This window comes from Trichosurus vulpecula, chromosome 5 (assembly GCF_011100635.1).
Source record: "Trichosurus vulpecula isolate mTriVul1 chromosome 5, mTriVul1.pri, whole genome shotgun sequence".
Lineage (NCBI taxonomy): Eukaryota > Metazoa > Chordata > Mammalia > Diprotodontia > Phalangeridae > Trichosurus > Trichosurus vulpecula.
The window spans coordinates 71,706,234-71,725,212 of NC_050577.1; the positions used below are offsets into that span (position 1 = coordinate 71,706,234).

General features: G+C 37.0%; 1 protein-coding gene across 1 annotated transcript in view; it reads left to right on the forward strand.

Moving 5' to 3' along the window:
- Positions 1 to 18,979, forward strand: part of CCDC7 (coiled-coil domain containing 7) — a 136,891-nt gene that overhangs the window by 104,343 nt on the left and 13,569 nt on the right. The window contains exons 15-18 of the mRNA XM_036760529.1: positions 2,248 to 2,313; positions 3,026 to 3,190; positions 15,689 to 15,717; positions 16,332 to 16,375. Coding sequence (XP_036616424.1) covers positions 2,248 to 2,313; positions 3,026 to 3,190; positions 15,689 to 15,717; positions 16,332 to 16,335 — 264 coding nt within the window. The 3' untranslated portion in view covers positions 16,336 to 16,375. The remainder of the gene's footprint in view (positions 1 to 2,247; positions 2,314 to 3,025; positions 3,191 to 15,688; positions 15,718 to 16,331; positions 16,376 to 18,979) is intronic.

Genomic DNA, 18,979 nt, shown 5'->3' on the forward strand with positions numbered 1-18,979 from the left:
CTTGAACATAAAATTATTTCCCATAGATTAGTAATTATTTTTGGTAAATAGTTTTTTATTTTTTCCAATTACATGTAAAGATGGTTTTCAACATTAATTTTTTATGAGATTTTGAGTTTCAAATTTTTTCTGTGTCTCTCCCTTCCATCCCCCCTCCCCAAAACAGCAAGCAGTCTGATATAGGTTATACATGTGCATTCATGTAAACATAGTCCCACAGTAGTCATGTTGTGAAAGAAGAAACAGAACAAAAGGGAAAAACTGCAAAACCCAAAAAAGTGAAAATAGCATGCTTCAATCTGCATTTAGACTCCATAGTTCTTTCTCTGGATGTGGATAGTATTTTCCAAAATGAGTCTTTTGGGATCATCTTGGATTGTTGTTTTGCTGAGAAGAGCTAAGTCAATCATAGTTAATCATCTCACAATGTTGCTGTTACTGTGTATGATGTTTTCCTGTTTCTGCTCATTTCACTTTGCATCAGTTCATATAAGTCTTTCCAGGTTTTTCTAAAATCTGCCTGTTCATTATTTCTTATTGCACAATAGTATTCCATTACATTCAGGTACCACAGCTTGTTCAGCCATTCCCCAATTGATGGGCATTCCCTAAATTTCCAACACTTTGCCACTATGCAAAGGGCCACTATAAATATTTTTGCACCTGTAGGTCTTTTTCCCTTTTTTATGATCTCTTTGGGGTACAGGCCTAGTAGTGCTAAATGGACAGTTTGGTTGCCCTTTGGGCATAATTCCAAATTGCTCTCCAGAATGGTTGGATCAGTTCACAACTCCATCAACATACATTATATAAAATGTCCCAATTTTCCTAATCCTCTTCAACATTTATCATTTTCCTTTTTTTTGGTCATATTAGCCAATCTGCTATGTGTGAGGTGGTACTTCAGAATTGTTTTAATGTGCATTTCTGTAATCAGTAGTTATTCAGAGTGTTTTTATAGATAGCTTTAATTTCTTCATCTGAAAATTTCCTGTTCATATCCTTTGGCCATTTATCAATTGGGGAATGACTTGTATTCTTATAAATTTGACTCAGTTCTCTATATATTTGAGAAATGAGGCCTTTATTAGAAACACTTGCTGTAAAAATTGTTTCCCATCTTTCTGCTTTCTTTCTAATCTTGATTGCACTGGTTTTGTTTGTGCAAACACTTTTTAATATAATGTAATCAAAATTATCCATTCTGCATTTCATAATGTTCTGTATCTCGTTTGGTCATAAATTCTTTCCTTCTCCATAGATCTAACAGGTAAACTATTCCTTGATCTCCTCATTTGCTTATGGTATTACTCTTTATGTCTAAATCATGTATCCATTTTTGACCTTATATGGTGTGAGATGTTGGTCTCTGCCCAGTTTCTACCATACTATTTTCCAGTTTTCCCAGCAGTTTTTGGTCAAATAGTGAGTTCTTATCCCAGAAGCTGGAGTCTTTGGGTTTATCAGACAGTAGATTACTATAATCATTTACTACTGTGTCTTGTGTACCCATGGGTTAGCAATATTTATGGGAGATAGCTATCATTAAGCCTGGTTCTTCCTCTCTGAGGACAGCAAGGTCAGCCTTGTGGTCCCAATCTCTGGCTCTCTGCCTGGTAGCAATCAAAGTCTTTCTGGAGAGGAATGATTCAAGGAGAGTATAGAAATGTCTCTTTATGCCTCCCTATGAGCCACTTCTAGACAGATTCATATGGACACATACAATCTTCATGGATTCACATCCCCCATCCCCCCCAAATATACACACACTACAGCTGTGTCATTGACAGTACCTGTGAGTGAGGGATGAAGTGACTTGTCTAGGGTCCTGCAGTGTCTTAGGAGGGATCTCAACTTGGCTCCTTGTTGTTGTTGTTTGCTTGTGCCTTGATGTTTGTATTGATGTCCACCAGGGCAGGGTGTGATGAGTTCTTGTGAGTGTGACAATAGTCATTTTTAGGCTAGATATCTTAAGGTCACCCTCCCCTAATGCCTTCAAGTAACCATTATTGCAATTAAGTAATGTCACCAGAACTTTCTGGGATAGTTAATGACTACAATTCTTGTTTTAGCTTTAAAATATAGTAATGATAATATTTTCTAAAGAATAAAAATAATCAAAGAAAAATTAAATGATTTAAAATTTTTCTCATGTTTAAAAAACAAGTAAAATGTAATGTTTTTAAGTGTTCTAAAGTGAGTACAATCATAGAAAAGAAAAATAAATATTTTCTTATTATCTTATAGAAAGTAGTAATTTCTCTGGAAAGCGAGAACAAATTTCTTCAGGAACAATTGAAAGATGCTTTACAGGTAAAGGATAGCATGGCACTTTGATACAGTTTGCAAATTAAGCAATTGTTTATAAAGGATTTTTTAATCAGAATATATTTTGCATGAAAACAGAAAGATTCTATTCTATTATTTAATGACTGTATATTTTTGAAAATTGTGTCATTTTATATACTAAATATTCATTGTATATATACATATATACATAATGATCTCCTTTTTTGGGGCAACATCTGTTAATTTTCCATACCACTGTTCCTTTTTTGATAGAATCAATTTCAGTTCTTCTAGTGCAAATCTTTCTTCTTTCACCTATGGGCTTTCCATTTCAAAGGAATTATTTGCAGGTCTAGCAATAAATAAGCACTATTATTTACTTGGGGAACATGTCAGTTGTAATAATGACAGGCAAAAGAGTCTTAACTACTATCCTGGCAAATTCACCAACCACACTGTAGCAAATGTTTCATGTTAGTGCTGGTAGACTGTAGGAGATAAGCCTTAGGCACCACTTTCTGGGCTTCTTCTCTTTGTTTTCATTCTTCCATTTACTTTGATATTGGGATAGAAAATATAGTAGTTTCAGATAGCACTTAGGTAATGGCCATGTTTTCAAGGCAAATATGAACTTTTAAAATACAAGTTGAAAGTGGATGGGCGTGGTGAGGTTGAGACACATCTTGGAGGAACTGAGCAAAAACCTTGCTAATCATTGCTAACTACTTTTTAACAGGAAGTTGAAAAAGCCAAGAAAGATCTTGAAGTATCGCATTCTGAAATACGAAAAGGAAGTAGAAATGATAATGAAAGCATTGCTTCTAAAAAAACCAAGAAAGGTAAAAAAGAGAAAGGAGAGTCGAAAAAAGACAAAAAAGCAAAAACAACAAAAGCATCACAGGTACAGGAAAAAATGTGTTTTCATATTATTGCATACTTTATTCTTATTTATTCTGTTTGATCTTTTGTGCACCTAATTTTACCCTCACTACTGCCTGTTTTCCTGTAGGAATACCAATTTTTAAGTACTTGCAGACCAATGAAATCATTTAAGAACTACAGATTCCCTGATCTCAGGTGATCCTCTAAACCAGGAGTCTCCAAACTTTTTGATCACATTAGTAAAATATTTTTGAACATGCACTACCAATGGGTATATTTACTTATTAATTATATGCATGTACTGTTATACTAATAATTATATAAAATGAAACAGACAAAAATTTAAGAGGATGAGATAAAAATAAAATAATATTTGATCCTAAAATCCATAGGTAGCCACTGGAATTCATTGAGTTAGGGGGATGGCATGGTTATAACTGCACTTGAAAATCACTTTGGCATTTGAAGTATAGATTGGAGTAGGGAGAGCCTTGAGGTTGGAGACCAATGAGGAGGTCCTTATTTAGATGAGAGGTGATGGGGTCTTGATAGGGGATGTATGTGAGAGATGTGGAGCTAGAAATGACATCATCTGACAACTGGTTGGATATTTGGTTGTAAAGTGAGAGAAAATGAAGAGTCCCGATGACACCAAGGTTGTGAAAACCTGAGAGACTTGAAGGATGATGTTGACCTCAATAGTAACAGGGAAGTTTGGAAGATGAGTGGGTTTGGGGGGCTGGGGGAGGACCGCAGAAAGGAAGTAATGATATCTATGATTCAGATCACAATCCATCCATGCTTTTTCTTTGTGACTCACTCTGTCCCATCCAAAATAGAAAGGGGCTGGCAGGGCTCTTACTTAGGTCCTTGCCCTAGAGTTCAGAGCCCACCCTTCAAGACTTAACCTGTTGTAGCCACAAAATGATCTGAGGAGCAAAATTTTCCCTATTATACCTCCTAGGTTGCTGTGGGTAGGAGTTCAGGTATTGGCCATGTGGGTCTGACACTAGGTTTAAAAGAGGCAAGGTTAGTAGCTTGCACATCAGAGGAAGGGGGAGGAATGTTGGGGCATAAAGAGAGGTATAGTTGTGTTGTTGATAAGTCCCATGATTGGCTTTTGGCTCTCTATTGGATATTTTATCAAACGTGGGACAGGATTTTTCTCCCCATGATTACATATACCTTGAAATGATATCATAGTTGGGGGTTGGAGGTCAGGGTGTGACATCCCATTCTTTGGAGATCACTGCTCTAGATAGACTAAAATTGGAGTATAAAAAGAAATAGGACAAAATGCCCATCTTTTAAATTTAAATTAAGTAGAGTATAAGGATGGACTTTGAGAAGAGTCTTTTCCTTCCATCCTCATGTATATAGTTAGGCCTTCTGGAATTCAAGAGTGTTTCTTAACAGGGCAGAGATTTTCATATAATTATTTTGCAAAATGCATAATTTTGACAGTGTAGGCACCACAGTAGATCATATCCTTTCTATAACTTAGTAAATAAGTCCTAATTGCATGATGGCAAAGGAGATAATAGACCTTCCTATTTTCTGAGAACTAGCTAGTATTAGAGATGGGATTTGAACCTCAGTCTTCAGAACTTCTCAGTCTGCCAGGGTGCTAGTAACAATACAGAGGAGAAAATAGAGAAAGAGAAAAGACAACAATTGTAGGGAATAGCAAGAAAGACAAAGACAAAACTGCAGAGCCCACATGCATGGTGCCAGGAAAGAGAAGTGGGGTCATCTTCCAATTTTATTTCATCAGAGTAAGGCCCTATATGTGCAGGTAAGTCAAAGCTGGAAAAGGACTTGGAGTTAGGGCTTGAAAAATTTGCTTTTGTAGTCCCTGGGAATAACCTGTAACTCATATGGTTGAAGTCTCAGAGAGGGCTACCTCAGGTTCAGGGGACTCTATGGGTCCAGAGTTCATGAGCCTTCATTTATAAGTTGGCTTTTGAGTTAACAAGAGAACACAGTTAGTTCCTGCTAAATGTTTCCTATCTATGCCGGTTGTTGCCTTGCTGCACATAATATAGTTTTGCTGGATATTACTAGACACAGCCTCACCAGGCATGTTAGCTTTTCTAGGCTTTAAGCTTATGGTTTCAGCTTTTGGATAGCTCTTACTCATGAGTGGACTATACAATGTTCTTTCAGTTCAAAAGCCTATTCAAAATCCAGAGACTGAACAGAGGGAGGCAGAGCCAAGATGGCAGAGTAGAAGGGACATTCAAGCCAAACTCTCCCAAAATTCTCCTCCAAATAATTGCAAAATAATGCATCAAATTTAATTCTGGAGCAGCATAGCAAACGAAAGGTCAGGGTGAGACATTTTTCCAGCCCAGGACAACTTAAAAAGTCAGAAGAAAAGGTCTGTGGCACAGAGGTAGGTGCTGGCATAGTGCAGTGGTGACACACTCTGTGGGCCTTGGAGATGGCAGTGGCAGTAGCTACAATACCAGGAGCTCTGTCTGCTCAGAGCAAATAGGGGGATTGAACACCTGGCCAGGAAGAGATTACATAGGATACCTATGCAATACTAGGTGCAGTACTGGGCACCATTTGGCAACTGTATTGTCCATTACCTAGTTCTGAGTTGCAGTTCCAGGGCAGAGAGGAGTACTTGCAGCAGTCCCAAGGGAGCAGGGACCCTATTTCCTGGTCACAGTTCCAAGGAGGAGAAAGAAGCATTTTCAATTGCAATTGAAAAGATTGGGGGCCCTTTCTTTTTAAGGACCAAACTAAGACCAGGAGAGCAGTGACCACGGCTTTCCTTGGATCACACACTCTTGGAAACACCAAAAATTTACAGATGCCCAGAACTAGCTATGAAATAGTAGGAGAGAAAAAAAAGCCTGATGCTTCAGACGGTGATACCCCCCACCCCAGGTAAATAGAGATCAACTTTAAAATGAAGTTCAAAGTCAAGAAATAGGCTGGAAAAAAATGAGATAACAACAAAAAAGAACCTGACCATAAAAAGCAACTGTGGTGACAGGGAAGCTCAAGACACAAACCCAGAAGGAGAAAACAATGTGAAAACATCTACAAGTAAAGCTTCAAAGAAAAATGCAAATTGGTCACAAGCACAACAAAAATTCCTGGAAGAGCTAAAGAAAGAATTAAAAATGATTTTAAAAATCAAAGAAGAATGGTAGAGGAAAAATTGGGAAAAGAAATGAGAGCAATGCAAGAAAATTATGAAAAGAGAATTAACATCTTGGTAAAAGAGGCACAAAAAATACTAAAGAAAACAATGCCTTAAAAACAGAATTGGCCAAATAGAAAAAGAGGTACAAAACCTCACTGAAGAAAATAATTCCTTAAATATTAGAATTGGGCAATCAAGAATCAAGAAACAATAAAACAAAGTCAAAAGGATGAAAAAAAGATCAAAATGTGAAATATCTCATTGTGAAAACAGATAGAAAATAGATTAAGGAGAGATAATTTAAGGATTATTGTCCTATCTTAAAGCCATGATCAAAAAAGAGCCTAGATATCATATTTCAAGAAATCATAAAAAACTGCCCTGATATCTTAGATATCATAGGTAGATATCTTAGATATCTTAGAACTAGAAGGCAAAATAGAAACTGAAAGAACCCACCAATTACCTCCTGAAAGAGATCTCAAAATGTAAAGTCCCACAAATATTGCAGCCAGATTCTGGAGCTTCCAGAAGATATTGAAAGCAGCCAGAAATAAATCATTCAAATGCCATGGAGCCACATTCAGAAACACAAGATTTAAGCAGCTACCATGGTAAAAGGCAGCGCTAGATGGCAGAGTAGGAAGAGTGACCAACCTGCAATTAGAGAAACATCTTCCGGCGTTCAAATCTGGTCTCAGATATTTAGTAGCTGTGTGATCTTGGGAAAGTCACGTGACCCTGTTTGTCTCAATTTCCTCATCTGTAAAATGAGCTGAAGAAGGAAATGGCAAATCACTCCAGTACTTTTGTCAAGAAAACCCCAAATGCGGTCATAAAGAGTTGGACACTACTGAAATGACTGAACCAAAACATCAAGGAAATCAGTGAAAAAATGTTAAGGAAGGAAGCCTATGTATATATAAAATACTGGATTTCAAACTATGTTACAAAGTGTTACTCATCGAAACAATATAATACTAAGAGTATTTGAGCAGTGAAATATATACAGTATTCCAAAGAAAATTACCATAATAACCTATTGGTTGATAAACCTAAAGAGTCAAGATTTTGGGGCAAGGACTCACTATTTGACAAAGACTGCTGGGAAAACTGGAAAGTAATGTGGCAGAAACTCATCATATACCAACATCTCACACTGTCTACCAAGATAAGGTTAAAATGATATAGATAGAAAGGGTGACTTCAAAAGCAAATTAGGGGAGCATGAGAAAAAATTACCTGCCAGATCTATAGATAAAATAGTTTATGACCAAGCAAGAGATAGAGAGAATAAAGGGAGGTAAAATGGATCATTTTGATTATATGAAACTAAAAAGATTTTGTGCAGACAAAACCAATACAGTTAAAGTTAGAAGAAAAGCAAGAAACTGGGGAAATTTTTTTTACAGGAAGCAAAAGACCTCATTTCGCAAATATATAGGGAACTGAGCCAAATTGATAAAAATAAGACTCATTCCCCAATTGATAAGGGTCAAAGGGTATAAATAGGCAGTTTTTTTAAAGAAGAAATCAAAGTTATTATTAGTCATATGAAAAAGTGCTCTAAATCACTAAGAGACTTTTTAAAGGCTATTTTAGGAAAGCAATCATCTTCAGATACAGGAACAACAATTATACTGGGGTGTGGGTTAGGAAAGAAACTTTCATGTTTTTCCTGTGTCCTTATTAAGTTACCTGTCATGTTCCCTTAAGAACCTTGGCTATAAGGCCTCTCATTTCCAGTAGGAGATACCTCAGAAAACAAGATATTTAGAGCAAATAGTAGAGATGCTCACAGGAGTTAGTACCCTCATGTTCATCAGTTTTTTATTTGAACTAAACTTTCTGGGCCGGGGTCTCAGGCCTCTCCATCAGCGATCTCACCTTACTTTATGGTGAGTGTTCTTTATGCCTCCTAACTGTAATCCTTGAAACCTCTTTGCCTATGTACTGGAAAACAGCTCTGAGATATTGGATTCCCAAGTTTTCCACTTCCAAACCTCTTTTGTTCTCTTATGTAAATTTGTCTGGTTAGTGAAAAGTCAAAGAGACAAAAATAAGCCCAGGGGGAGAAGACATTGGTGTCTTTTTCCTAGACACATTTTTGTCTTTTCACATGTATTAAAATGCTTTGAGCTCACTTTTCACTTTGGATTAAGGAGCCAGAATTTTGAGTAAATAAGACAAATCTAAAAAGGCCTCCAAATGATAAAGTAGTTTGATTTCCTCATCAAGAGAAAGAGACTTGAGTGGCATATTACAGAGCTAGTCATAAAAGACAAAGAACTTGCTCTCACTGGAAAAGATGCCTAAGCCTTCATGAAGAGGGACTGATGGGGCATAATCTGATAGAGGCTGGGGATTTAGGAGTAAGATCCCTTCATGTCATAGGGGTTTGAGAATTTGGAAGTTAAGGGAATTTGGAAATTTGGACACTAAGGAAGACAAAAAAATTATTAAACTTTATAGGTCAGCAAATCAACAAATATTCATTGAGCCCATTTATAGGAAATGATCTCTGCTCCTCAAGAATTTATAACCTAGTTGTGGGAAACACAAGAAAATATTACTAACAATTGGGGTGGTGACTTCTGATCTCACTGGCATAGGGAACACTCAGATGAGGAAACTATCACTTCAACTCAGGACCTTCTCTGCAATTCATAATTTTAGAGAAACACCTAGAAAACTAAGAGGTTAGATGAGTTGTCCTAGGTCACACAGTCAGTTCTTTTAGAGGCACGAATTCACCTCAGGTCTTTTCCAAAGCCAGCTTTCTATCCACTGTGCCATGCTGCCTTTCATATAACTAATGATACATTCTAGGCAGTAAGTTATATCAGTAACAAATAAATGATGGAATTAGTAAAGAATCTAGGCATGCAGGAGAAGAGGAAACCTTTTTTGACATGTGTCCAGAGAAGGTTTCAAAGAAGAGATGAAATCTGAGCTGGGTTGTATGTATGTATGTATGTATGTATGTATGTATGTATGTATGTGTATATATATGTGTATATATGTATACATGTGTACATGTACATATATATATACATGGAAATTTATATGCAGATGCACATACATATATCATACACATACACATGTATGCATATAGGCATTCAATAAATACTTCTAAAATATATATTGTATACAAGGCATTGTGCTAAACACTTGGGTTACAAAGGAAAAGCAATGGGGACTGTCTCTACCCTCAAGGAAATCTCTTATAATCTGTAAAAGTAAATATTATACACTGGTAGCCATTATTCTGCCGATGCTATATTTTGCTTAAAATCCATATGTTTTGGCTACATGCACTGATACAGCCTGAGAATATCCTACGCAGATTTTGAGAATTGCCTTACATCAAACTCTGAGGAATTCTAGAGAGCTGCATGTTGGGAAAGAAATGTCTTCCCAGTTATCCTCTTTACCTCATGTGACAGTGAAGTAGGTATTCCTCAACTGTCCTGTCAATTTTCCTATTAACTGAGGCAGCATCATGCTGTGGAGTCAGAGGTCCTGGTTCAGATGCTAGCTCTGCCCCTTACTCTGTTTGGCCTCAGAGAAATCACTTTTCTGAGCCTCAGGTTTCTCTTTTATAAAGTCAAGGTATTAGACATGACTTCTAAGGCTTTCTGTTTTCTACCTCTAAAGATAGGATCCTATGACATCCCTATTAAATTTCTCATTAGATGAGGCCCAATAGTCTAGATTGGGGTGGGGAACCTGCATCCTCAAGGCTACATGTGGCCCTCTGGGTCCTCGGGCACAACCTTTTGACTGAGTCCAAGTTTTACAGAACAAATCCTTTTATTAAGGAAATTTGATCTGTGAAGTTTGGATTCAGTCAAAGGGCCATACTTGAGGACCTAGAAGGCCACATGTGGCCTCGAGGCCACAGGTTCCCCACCCCTGGCCAGTAAACCAGTTATCAAAATGATTTTAATTTGAGAAATGAGAAAAAAAATCCTCAAACCAATCTCCCACTACTCCTACCCCCAGTGAATTATTGCAAGGTGGTACATCACATGTAAAATCACAATTTGAGGGCTGACCTTAATGACCATCTTGTATGATCACTGACTGAAAGGAATTGTCACTGTAACAGAGTAATGTGCATATCAGGGATAAATTCATTTGGGTTTGGGTCTTGAGAATAAGGCTAGGATTGTGGTGGAAAGGGTAGAGGGAACTTAGTCATGGAAGCTTCACATCCAAGTTGGATGAAGCTAGGAAAGAAATCCATGTGAATTTATTTGTATATGTACACATACACATAAAATATATATATATATATATATACACACACAGTACACACACACACACACGTGTGTGTGTGTGTGTATGAATCTAGGAAAGCATTTTACATCACAGCTCACATGCATATACACACATATGTGTTTGGGGGTGGGGAATGTTCAGCTTAGTTTCTACTTATGTATAATCAAGATAAATGAAAGGAACTATTTTTATGATGGCTTTAGTCTTCATTGTTAATTTTTCAGATGTGACATCAGAAAGATTTCAAGTTTTAGCCTGGAAAACTTCTGCCCTTTTGTACATACATATTTATATCAAAGGGTTTTTTATTTCAGAGCTGTGGTCAAGGAAACCCAGTCATTTTCTGTTTATATTGCTTCTCTGGGTCAGAAAGTGTTTGGAAACTTTGATCCTAAACTTTAAAGCATTATAGCCAGAACTGATGAAGATACCATGCCATTTTCAGCTAAATTTTCTAAACTTCAGGTACTTACCAACTTGCTAAAGACCAGTTACTCAGCTCCTTAAGGAATAATGACTTTTGCAACTCTGGTCTACATGAGGAAAGCATAAAAAAATGGAGAGCAAGAGAGATAAAGTTACTTCCTTTTTCTTTCTTTCTCTGTAGGCCTAAATCACATGTAGGCAAGGCCATACAGCCGGCAAGTAGTATCTGCATGTAATCCAATGTAGGTTCTATATTTACCTTCACATTGAACTTATTTACATACTAGTCCAGTTGTAAAGAAGAATTATAACCAATGGAATAAATCATGAGAACAGAGAAACAAAAACAAAAAAGAAGGAAAAAAAGAGAGCAAATAGTTTGCCTCCATCTGCATCCAGACTCCACAGTCCTTTCTCTGGATGTGCACAGCTATTTCCATCATGAGTCTTTTGGAGCTGTCTTTGAACCTTGCATTGAAGAGAGGAATCAAGTCTATCAAAGCTAGTCCTTACAGATACCGTGTGTCTGTAATCATGTATATTGATCCTTGGTTCTGCTCCCCTCACTCAGCATCAGTTCACATAAGTCATTCCAGGTTGTAATGAAGTCTGTCTGCTCCTCGTTTCTTTTTTTTCCCTTCAAATCATTATTTATTTATATAATATTTTTAGTTTTCAGCGTTAATTTTCACAAGAATTTGAACTACAAATTTTCTCCCCATTTCTACCATCCCCCCCCCACTCCAAGATGGCATATATTCTGATTGCCCCTTTCCCTAGTCAACCCTCCCTTCTGTCACCCCACTCCACCCCATCCCCTTTTCCCTTCCTTTCTTGTAGGGCAAGATAGATTTTTATGCCCCATTGCCTGTATATCTTATTTCCTAGTTGCTTGCAAAACCTTTTTTTTGAACATTTGCTTTAAAAACTTTGAGTTCCAAATTCTCTCCCCTCTTCCCTCCCCACCTACCCTCCCTAAGAAGGTAAGCAATTCAACATAGGCCCACATGTGTATCATTATGCAAAACCCTTCCACAAAACTCATGTTGTGAAAAACTAACTATATTTTGCTCCTTCCTATCCTATCCCCCTTTATCCAATTTTCTCCCTTGACCCTGTCCCTTTTCAAAAGTGTTTGCTTTTGATTACCTCCTCCCCCTATCTGCCCTCCCTTCTATCGTCCCCCCTTTTTTATCTCCTTCCTCCTTCTTTCCTGTGGGGTAAGATACCCAATTGAGTGTGTATGTTATTCCCTCCTCAGATCAAATCCAATGAGAGAAAGATTCACCCATTCCCCCTCACTTGTCCCCTCTTCCCTCCCAACAGAACTGCTTTTTCTTGCCACTTTTATGTGAGATAATTTACCCCATTCTATCTCTCCCTTTCTTCCTCTCTCAATATATTCCTCTCTCATCCCTTAATTTGATTTTATTTTTTTAGATATCATTCCTTCATATTCATCTCACCCTGTGCCCTCTGTCTATATATATATACACACATATACATATATATGTATATTCCCTTCAGCTACCCTAATACCCTCGTGAATTATACATATTATCTTTCCATGTAGGAATGTAAACAAAACAGTTCAACTTTAGTAAGTTCCTTATGATTTCTCTTTCTTAATTGCCTTTTCATGCTTCTATTGATTCTTGTGTTTGAAAGTCAAATTTTCTATTCAGCTCTGGTCTTTTCACTGAGAAAGCTTGAAAGTCCTCTATTTTATTGAAAGTCTATATTTTACCTTGGAGCATGATACTCAGTTTTGCTGGATAGGTGATTCTTGGTTTTAATCCTAGCTCCATTGACCTCTGGAGTATCATATTCCAAGTCCTTTGATCCCTTAATGTAGAAGCTGCTAGATCTTGTGTTAACCTGATTGTGTTTCCACAATACTCAAATTGTTTCTTTCTTGCTGCTTGCAGTATTTTCTCCTTGATCTGGGAGCTCTGGAATTTGGTGATAATATTCCTAGGAGATTTCTTTTTGGGATCTTTTTCAGGAGGCAATTGGTGGATTCTTTCAATATCTATTTCACCCTTTGGCTCTAGAATATCAGGGCGATTCTCCTTCATAATTTCTTGAAAGATGATATCTAGGCTCTTTTTTTGATCATGGCTTTCAGGTAGTCCAATAATTTTTAAATTATCTCTCCTGGATCTATTTTCCAGGTCAGTGATTTTTCCAATGAGATATTTTATATTGTCTTCTATTTTTTCATTCCTTTGGTTCTGTTTTATAATATCTTGATTTCTCATAAAGTCACTGGCTTCCTCTTGCTCCAGTCTAAATTTTAAGGTAGTATTTTCTTCAGTGGTCTTTTGGACATCCTTTTCCATTTGGCTAATTCTGCCTTTCAAGGCATTCTTCTCCTCATTGGCTTTTTGGAGCTCTTTTGCCATTTGAATTAGTCTATTTTTTAAAGTGTTATTTTCTTCAGTATTTTTTGGGTCTCCTTTAGCAAGTCATTGACTTGTTTTTCATGGTTTTCTCACATCACTCTCATTTCTCTTCTCAATTTTTCCTCTACTTCTCTAACTTGGTTTTCCAAATCCTTTTTGAGCTCTTCCATGGCCTGAGACCAGTTCATGTTCTTCTTGGAGGCTTTTGTTGTAGGCTCTTTGACTTTGTTGACTTCTTCTGGTTGTATGTTTTGGTCTTCTTTGTCACCAAAGAAAGACTCCAAAGTGTGAGTCTGAATCTGGGTTTGTTTTCACTGCCTGGCTGTGTTGCCAGCCAACTACTTGACCCTTGAGTTTTTTGTCAAGGTATGACTGCTTGTAGAGTATGGAGTACTTTGTCCCAAGTGTGAGGGATTGTGCTGTTGTTTTCAGAGCTATTTCTACACAGCAAGCTCTGCCACACCAGCGCTCCTCCTCCCCCAAGAACTGCCAACCCAAACCGAGACTCAGATCTTAACCAGGCTCTGCACTCCTGCTTAATTCCTCCCACCAGGTGGGCCTGGGGCGAGGAGCAACTACAGCTGTAGTTCTGTCCTTAGAACTGCACCACCTCCGCTGCCCCTGGGGCGGTGGCCGAACCAGGAACTCCTTTCACTCTGTCCCCTGCAGCTTTTTCCACTAACCTTCTCTGTTGTCTTTGGTGTTTGTGTGTTGAGAAATCTGGGGACTGCCACAGCTCACTGATTCAGGGCACTAGGGCCTGTTCTGCCCAGCTTCAGTGTCTGGTTGGTCCCAGGCAGCCCACTGGGCTCTGCTCCACTCTGTGCCCAGCTCCATGCAATAGACCTTACCCAGTGACCATCCAGGCTGTCCTGGGCTGGAGCCCTGCTTCCCTATGCTATTCCATGGGTTCTGCAGCTCTAGAATTTGTTCAGAGCCATTTTTATAGATTTTTGGAGGGACCTGCGGTGGAGCTTACACAAGTCCCTGTTTTCCAGCTGCCATCTTGGCTCCGCCCCTCTGCTCCTCATTTCTTATAGCACAATAGTATTCCATTACATTTATATACCACAATTTGATTAGCCATTCCCCAATTTATGGGCATCCCCTTGATTTCCAGTTCTTTGCCACCACAAAAAGAGCTGCTATAAATATTTTTGTGCATACTGGTCCCTTCCCCACTTGTCTGATCTCTTTGGGATACAGCCCTATAAGTGGTATTGCTGGGTCAAAGGGTATGCACATTTTAATAGCCCTTTGGGCATAGTTCCAAATTGCTCTCCGGAATGGCTGGATCAGTTCACAACTCTACCAACAATGTAGCAATGTTCCAATTTTCCCTCATCCTCTCCAGCATTTATCATTTTCCTGTTTTGTCATGTTAGCCAATCTGACAGGAGAGATGTGGTATCTAAGAGTTGTTTTAATTTGCATTTCTCTAATCAATAGAGAGTTAGAGCATTTTTTCATATGCCTATGGATATTTTTAATTTCTTCCTCTGAACATTGCCCGTTCATATCCTTTGACCGTTTCTCAATTGGAGAATGACTTGTATTCTTATAAATTTGACTCAGTTCTCTGTATGTTTTAGAGATGAGAGTAAGGGAGAGATGGAATAATAGGATATTTGAGATTTTTCTTGGTGGCTGAACTACGATTTTCCTTTCAACTACAGTGTAAGAATCAAGAGAAGAGTTAAGAAAATTTAGTTGAAAATCAGAGTTCTGAGAGCCATCTCCATTAGAAAAAGCTTGAAGATTTACCATAAGTAATCATTAAGAATCAACAATCCATGGACAGAGTACTTTTACTAAGTAGTACTTTTGTGGCCTGAATAAGTTGATGTAGTTTTCAAAGGGTGCCTAATATAACTAGGATTATCCAATAGAAGAATGTCACAATATCCATCACATTCATTCATCACTCAGTGAAAGCAGTGTGGTATGTAGGAAATGATTTTGTCCTAGAAATTTGGGAGCATAGGTTCTGTTACCACCTTGTTCCCTAATTAGTTGTGTGAACTTTCCTGGAACAGTTTCTTTTTGTGTAGGATAAATGAGATTATCTTTAGGAGTCCTTTCAGTTCTGAAATTCTATACTGATTGGTTGATGATAATTGCTACCCTAAATGAAAAGTGTTATGAATTCTAGAGTCTTCCAAATGAGCTGATTAATGTATATATATTGTGTTTATCATGTATGTTTTTAAAGTTTACTCTAGTTTTATTGTCTTTTTTGCAGGCTGCAAATACCAAAACAGCAGGAAGAAGGTAAAAAATATTTTTCATTAGCCTTCCTATTCCTCCCCTCACACTTTCTTCCATTCCCCCACCAAAAATAGAGAATGGCAGTACTCCTTCCCATCATGGCTTTAAATTTTTTTAATTACACCATTACCTACTTTACCACAGTCATTTACTTGGGGAGGGAGCTTTTAGTCAGAGAAGGCAAAGATGTGATGATTAAAAAACAGCTAAATTTAAAAAAATATTGAAGAGAAGCTTCTTGGCTTCTTACTAAAACTGAAGTGTAGTGGTCAATATAAACACTGAATTTTAAAAAGAAATTGGAGAAGTTCAGTTGAATTCAAAATATCTCTTTGAACTACCTGCCAAGAAGGATGACTTGGGGAGCACATTTTAGTGGATCAAAGATCTCAATGATGTATGTAATCCCTCCGATGCATATTGCTACTTATTTATGTCCTTCCTATCTCCATGTCTTCTTATAATCTTCCATTCACTATCAATATTTGTTTTGTTAATTTTTGCCTTTTACTTATTTTCGAACTCTACCTCCTAAAATACACAGGCTTCCATAGGTATTAAGTCATACCCCTACACCTCATAACCCGCTTTGCTTTTTTCCTCCTCTCCCAATGCAGCTGAACACTTCAGCCATTTTCATTTATATCCTTCCTCTTCATTGGTAAGTAAATTTTACTTAGCAGATGCCTACTGGTTTATGAATCCATAAAAATGTCATCTCTCTCACATTTCTAAGTTACCAAGCTGACTATATCAGAATATTAGAAAATCTTGCCCCTGGAAGGTTTGCTATTCCACAAGTATTCTCTGTGACAGTGCATCCAACTGTTAGCTTGGATAATTAAGCATTGATGTATTTTAAGCATTTATATATTATCTTTATAGGACTTAAGAGTTTCTTAGCTTTATAATTACTATGTGGATGGGTAAGATGTCAGGAAAAATACTAAAGAATATTCATTTTTATGTATAATATTCATCTTCAAAAGTTTGAGAATTACTGAAGTAATCAGGTTTGATGAGAATTAAGTGATGATCATTCATGGTCAAAATTTAAGAAATACTCTACTCAGTACCTTAATGGTTATTTATATTTTAATAAATTGTTATTTTAGTCTCAAGAAAAATAAGATTTGGATTTATTCACTGGTCATAATGAAGCATATTTTGTGAATGTATTTCTTGTCATTTCCCTCTTTATTGCCTTGTATTCTGTGCCAGCCTTAAAATGAACAGGTGGAAAGATTAAAAAAACCAATTCATAGACAGTAGAAATAATGTGTGGACAAACAGTTGTCATGAAGACATTTAACTATTGCATAAATAGAAATAAATATAATATTGGAGTTTTCACTATGACCTAATGATATGGCATCATATACAACTCAAGCCAGTCTCTAACGACAGTGAAGTATTGGCTTTGAAACTAATGGAGAAGAAAACCTTGACTTCACTACATCTGTAGGAGAAGGAGAATTTGTATAGCTGCCACACCTAATTTATCAAAGCAATTCACGTCAATGGCCAATTTGAGACGAAGAGTTACTTTAACAATTGGCATTTCTCTATATAACATACCTAAATTTTCCATAAGGACAGACCACAGCACTTCAGAACTTGATGCACTACTTTTTCTGTAGAATTTTTAAGTCACAACTGGATTTTTTATTGGAAATGATGTGGTACTGCAGGAAGATAAGGGGCAAGAAGTGGAGAGAAGGATACCAGGTATAGAAGGAACCATTATCATTTCACGAATAACTTGTCCTTATAATGTTTTATTAAGTTTATGTTTTTTGTCTTAGGTAGATTTTCAGAATTCCTGCGCAGTATTCATTTACGGCCCTTGAGAGAAATAGTGGAATATTATTAAATAAGAGATAAAATTTCAGAAAATTTAACCACAATGACACAATATTATTCATCAAAATTTATTTTGGGTTACTCCTTAGATCCTAATAGAATTTCTGAAATACTTTGGAAAGTCTTCCAAACCAGCAGCGAGTGGAGGAGCCCCATGGTGTTGCTGTACAATAAAGTACAATTGTTTAAGCTTTACAACATTTAGCAATTTATTTGGTTGTAGTGAATGAGTTACTGGCAGAGAGTTAAATAAACTCACATTGATTTCTAACAACCAAAGGTTGCATGTGACATAGGGTATTTCATCACTACTTCAAAAATTCATGAGTTCATTGGTATGGTGACTCCTCCCATGATTGCAGATCCTGACTCCTTCATGCCTTAGAAGTGGTCTTCAAGATGCAACACCTTGTTGTATTTCCACCCCTATGGTGGTAAAATACACACACATACACACACACACACACACACACACACACACACACACAAACCCCTTATCAAATTTTCTAAAAGTGAGGTATTTCTAAAAGGATATTTGACAGCTACAAAATTTTGCACACATCTGTTGTTGGATAAATGTTCAAGTTCTACCCAGCATCACTCCTTCCATAGCTGAAGCCTATCTAGAGACTTCCCTTTATGTGGGTTGTTAGGTTAGCTCTTTAAAATAAAAAGGGCTTAGAATCATATATAGTAATAAGATGATAAATCACCTTTGGAGATTTCCCACCTCTAGCAATGATAGTTTCTGCAAATGAAAATTTGTCATGTTTCTGAACACTTCAGAAGAGATTCCACCATCTCCCTACATAATCTATTTGAATGTGTAACAATTCTCAGTGTCAGGAAATTCTCCTTATGTCTATCATACTTTCCTTATGGTATAATTTAACTTCATTCGTATTGGTCCATTGTCAGGAGAGATTGAGAACAGCTGTTTAACCTTCTGGCATAAGAATTAAGCACATAGTTGAAGATTTTAAGTAGCCTCTCAATATCTTTTTTAAAATAAGTTAAATAACAGCAGTTGTTTTAATCATTCTGCTTTCCAACCCTTTCATTATCTTTTTTGGCTATTACTCAGTCCTCCAAAGCTGAACACAACACTCCAGAAAAAAAATCTGACCAGTTCTGAGTATAATGGGAAAACTATCAAATGCTTCCTACAGTTTTTACACTCATTGACACATCTCTGTTTGAGACTGGGAATTCATTGCCTTAGGCATATATTGTGTAAAAAGAGTGCCTAATTATGGACTTCATTAATGATCTTTTCTATTATGACTAATAATTTTTTTTCTTGTGTACTTGTATGTAGTTAGTTGCAGTTAAATGTTTCCCATCTTGCTTTGGTGCAGCTTAATTTTTGCTCCCCAAATGGTATCACTTTACATTTATTTTT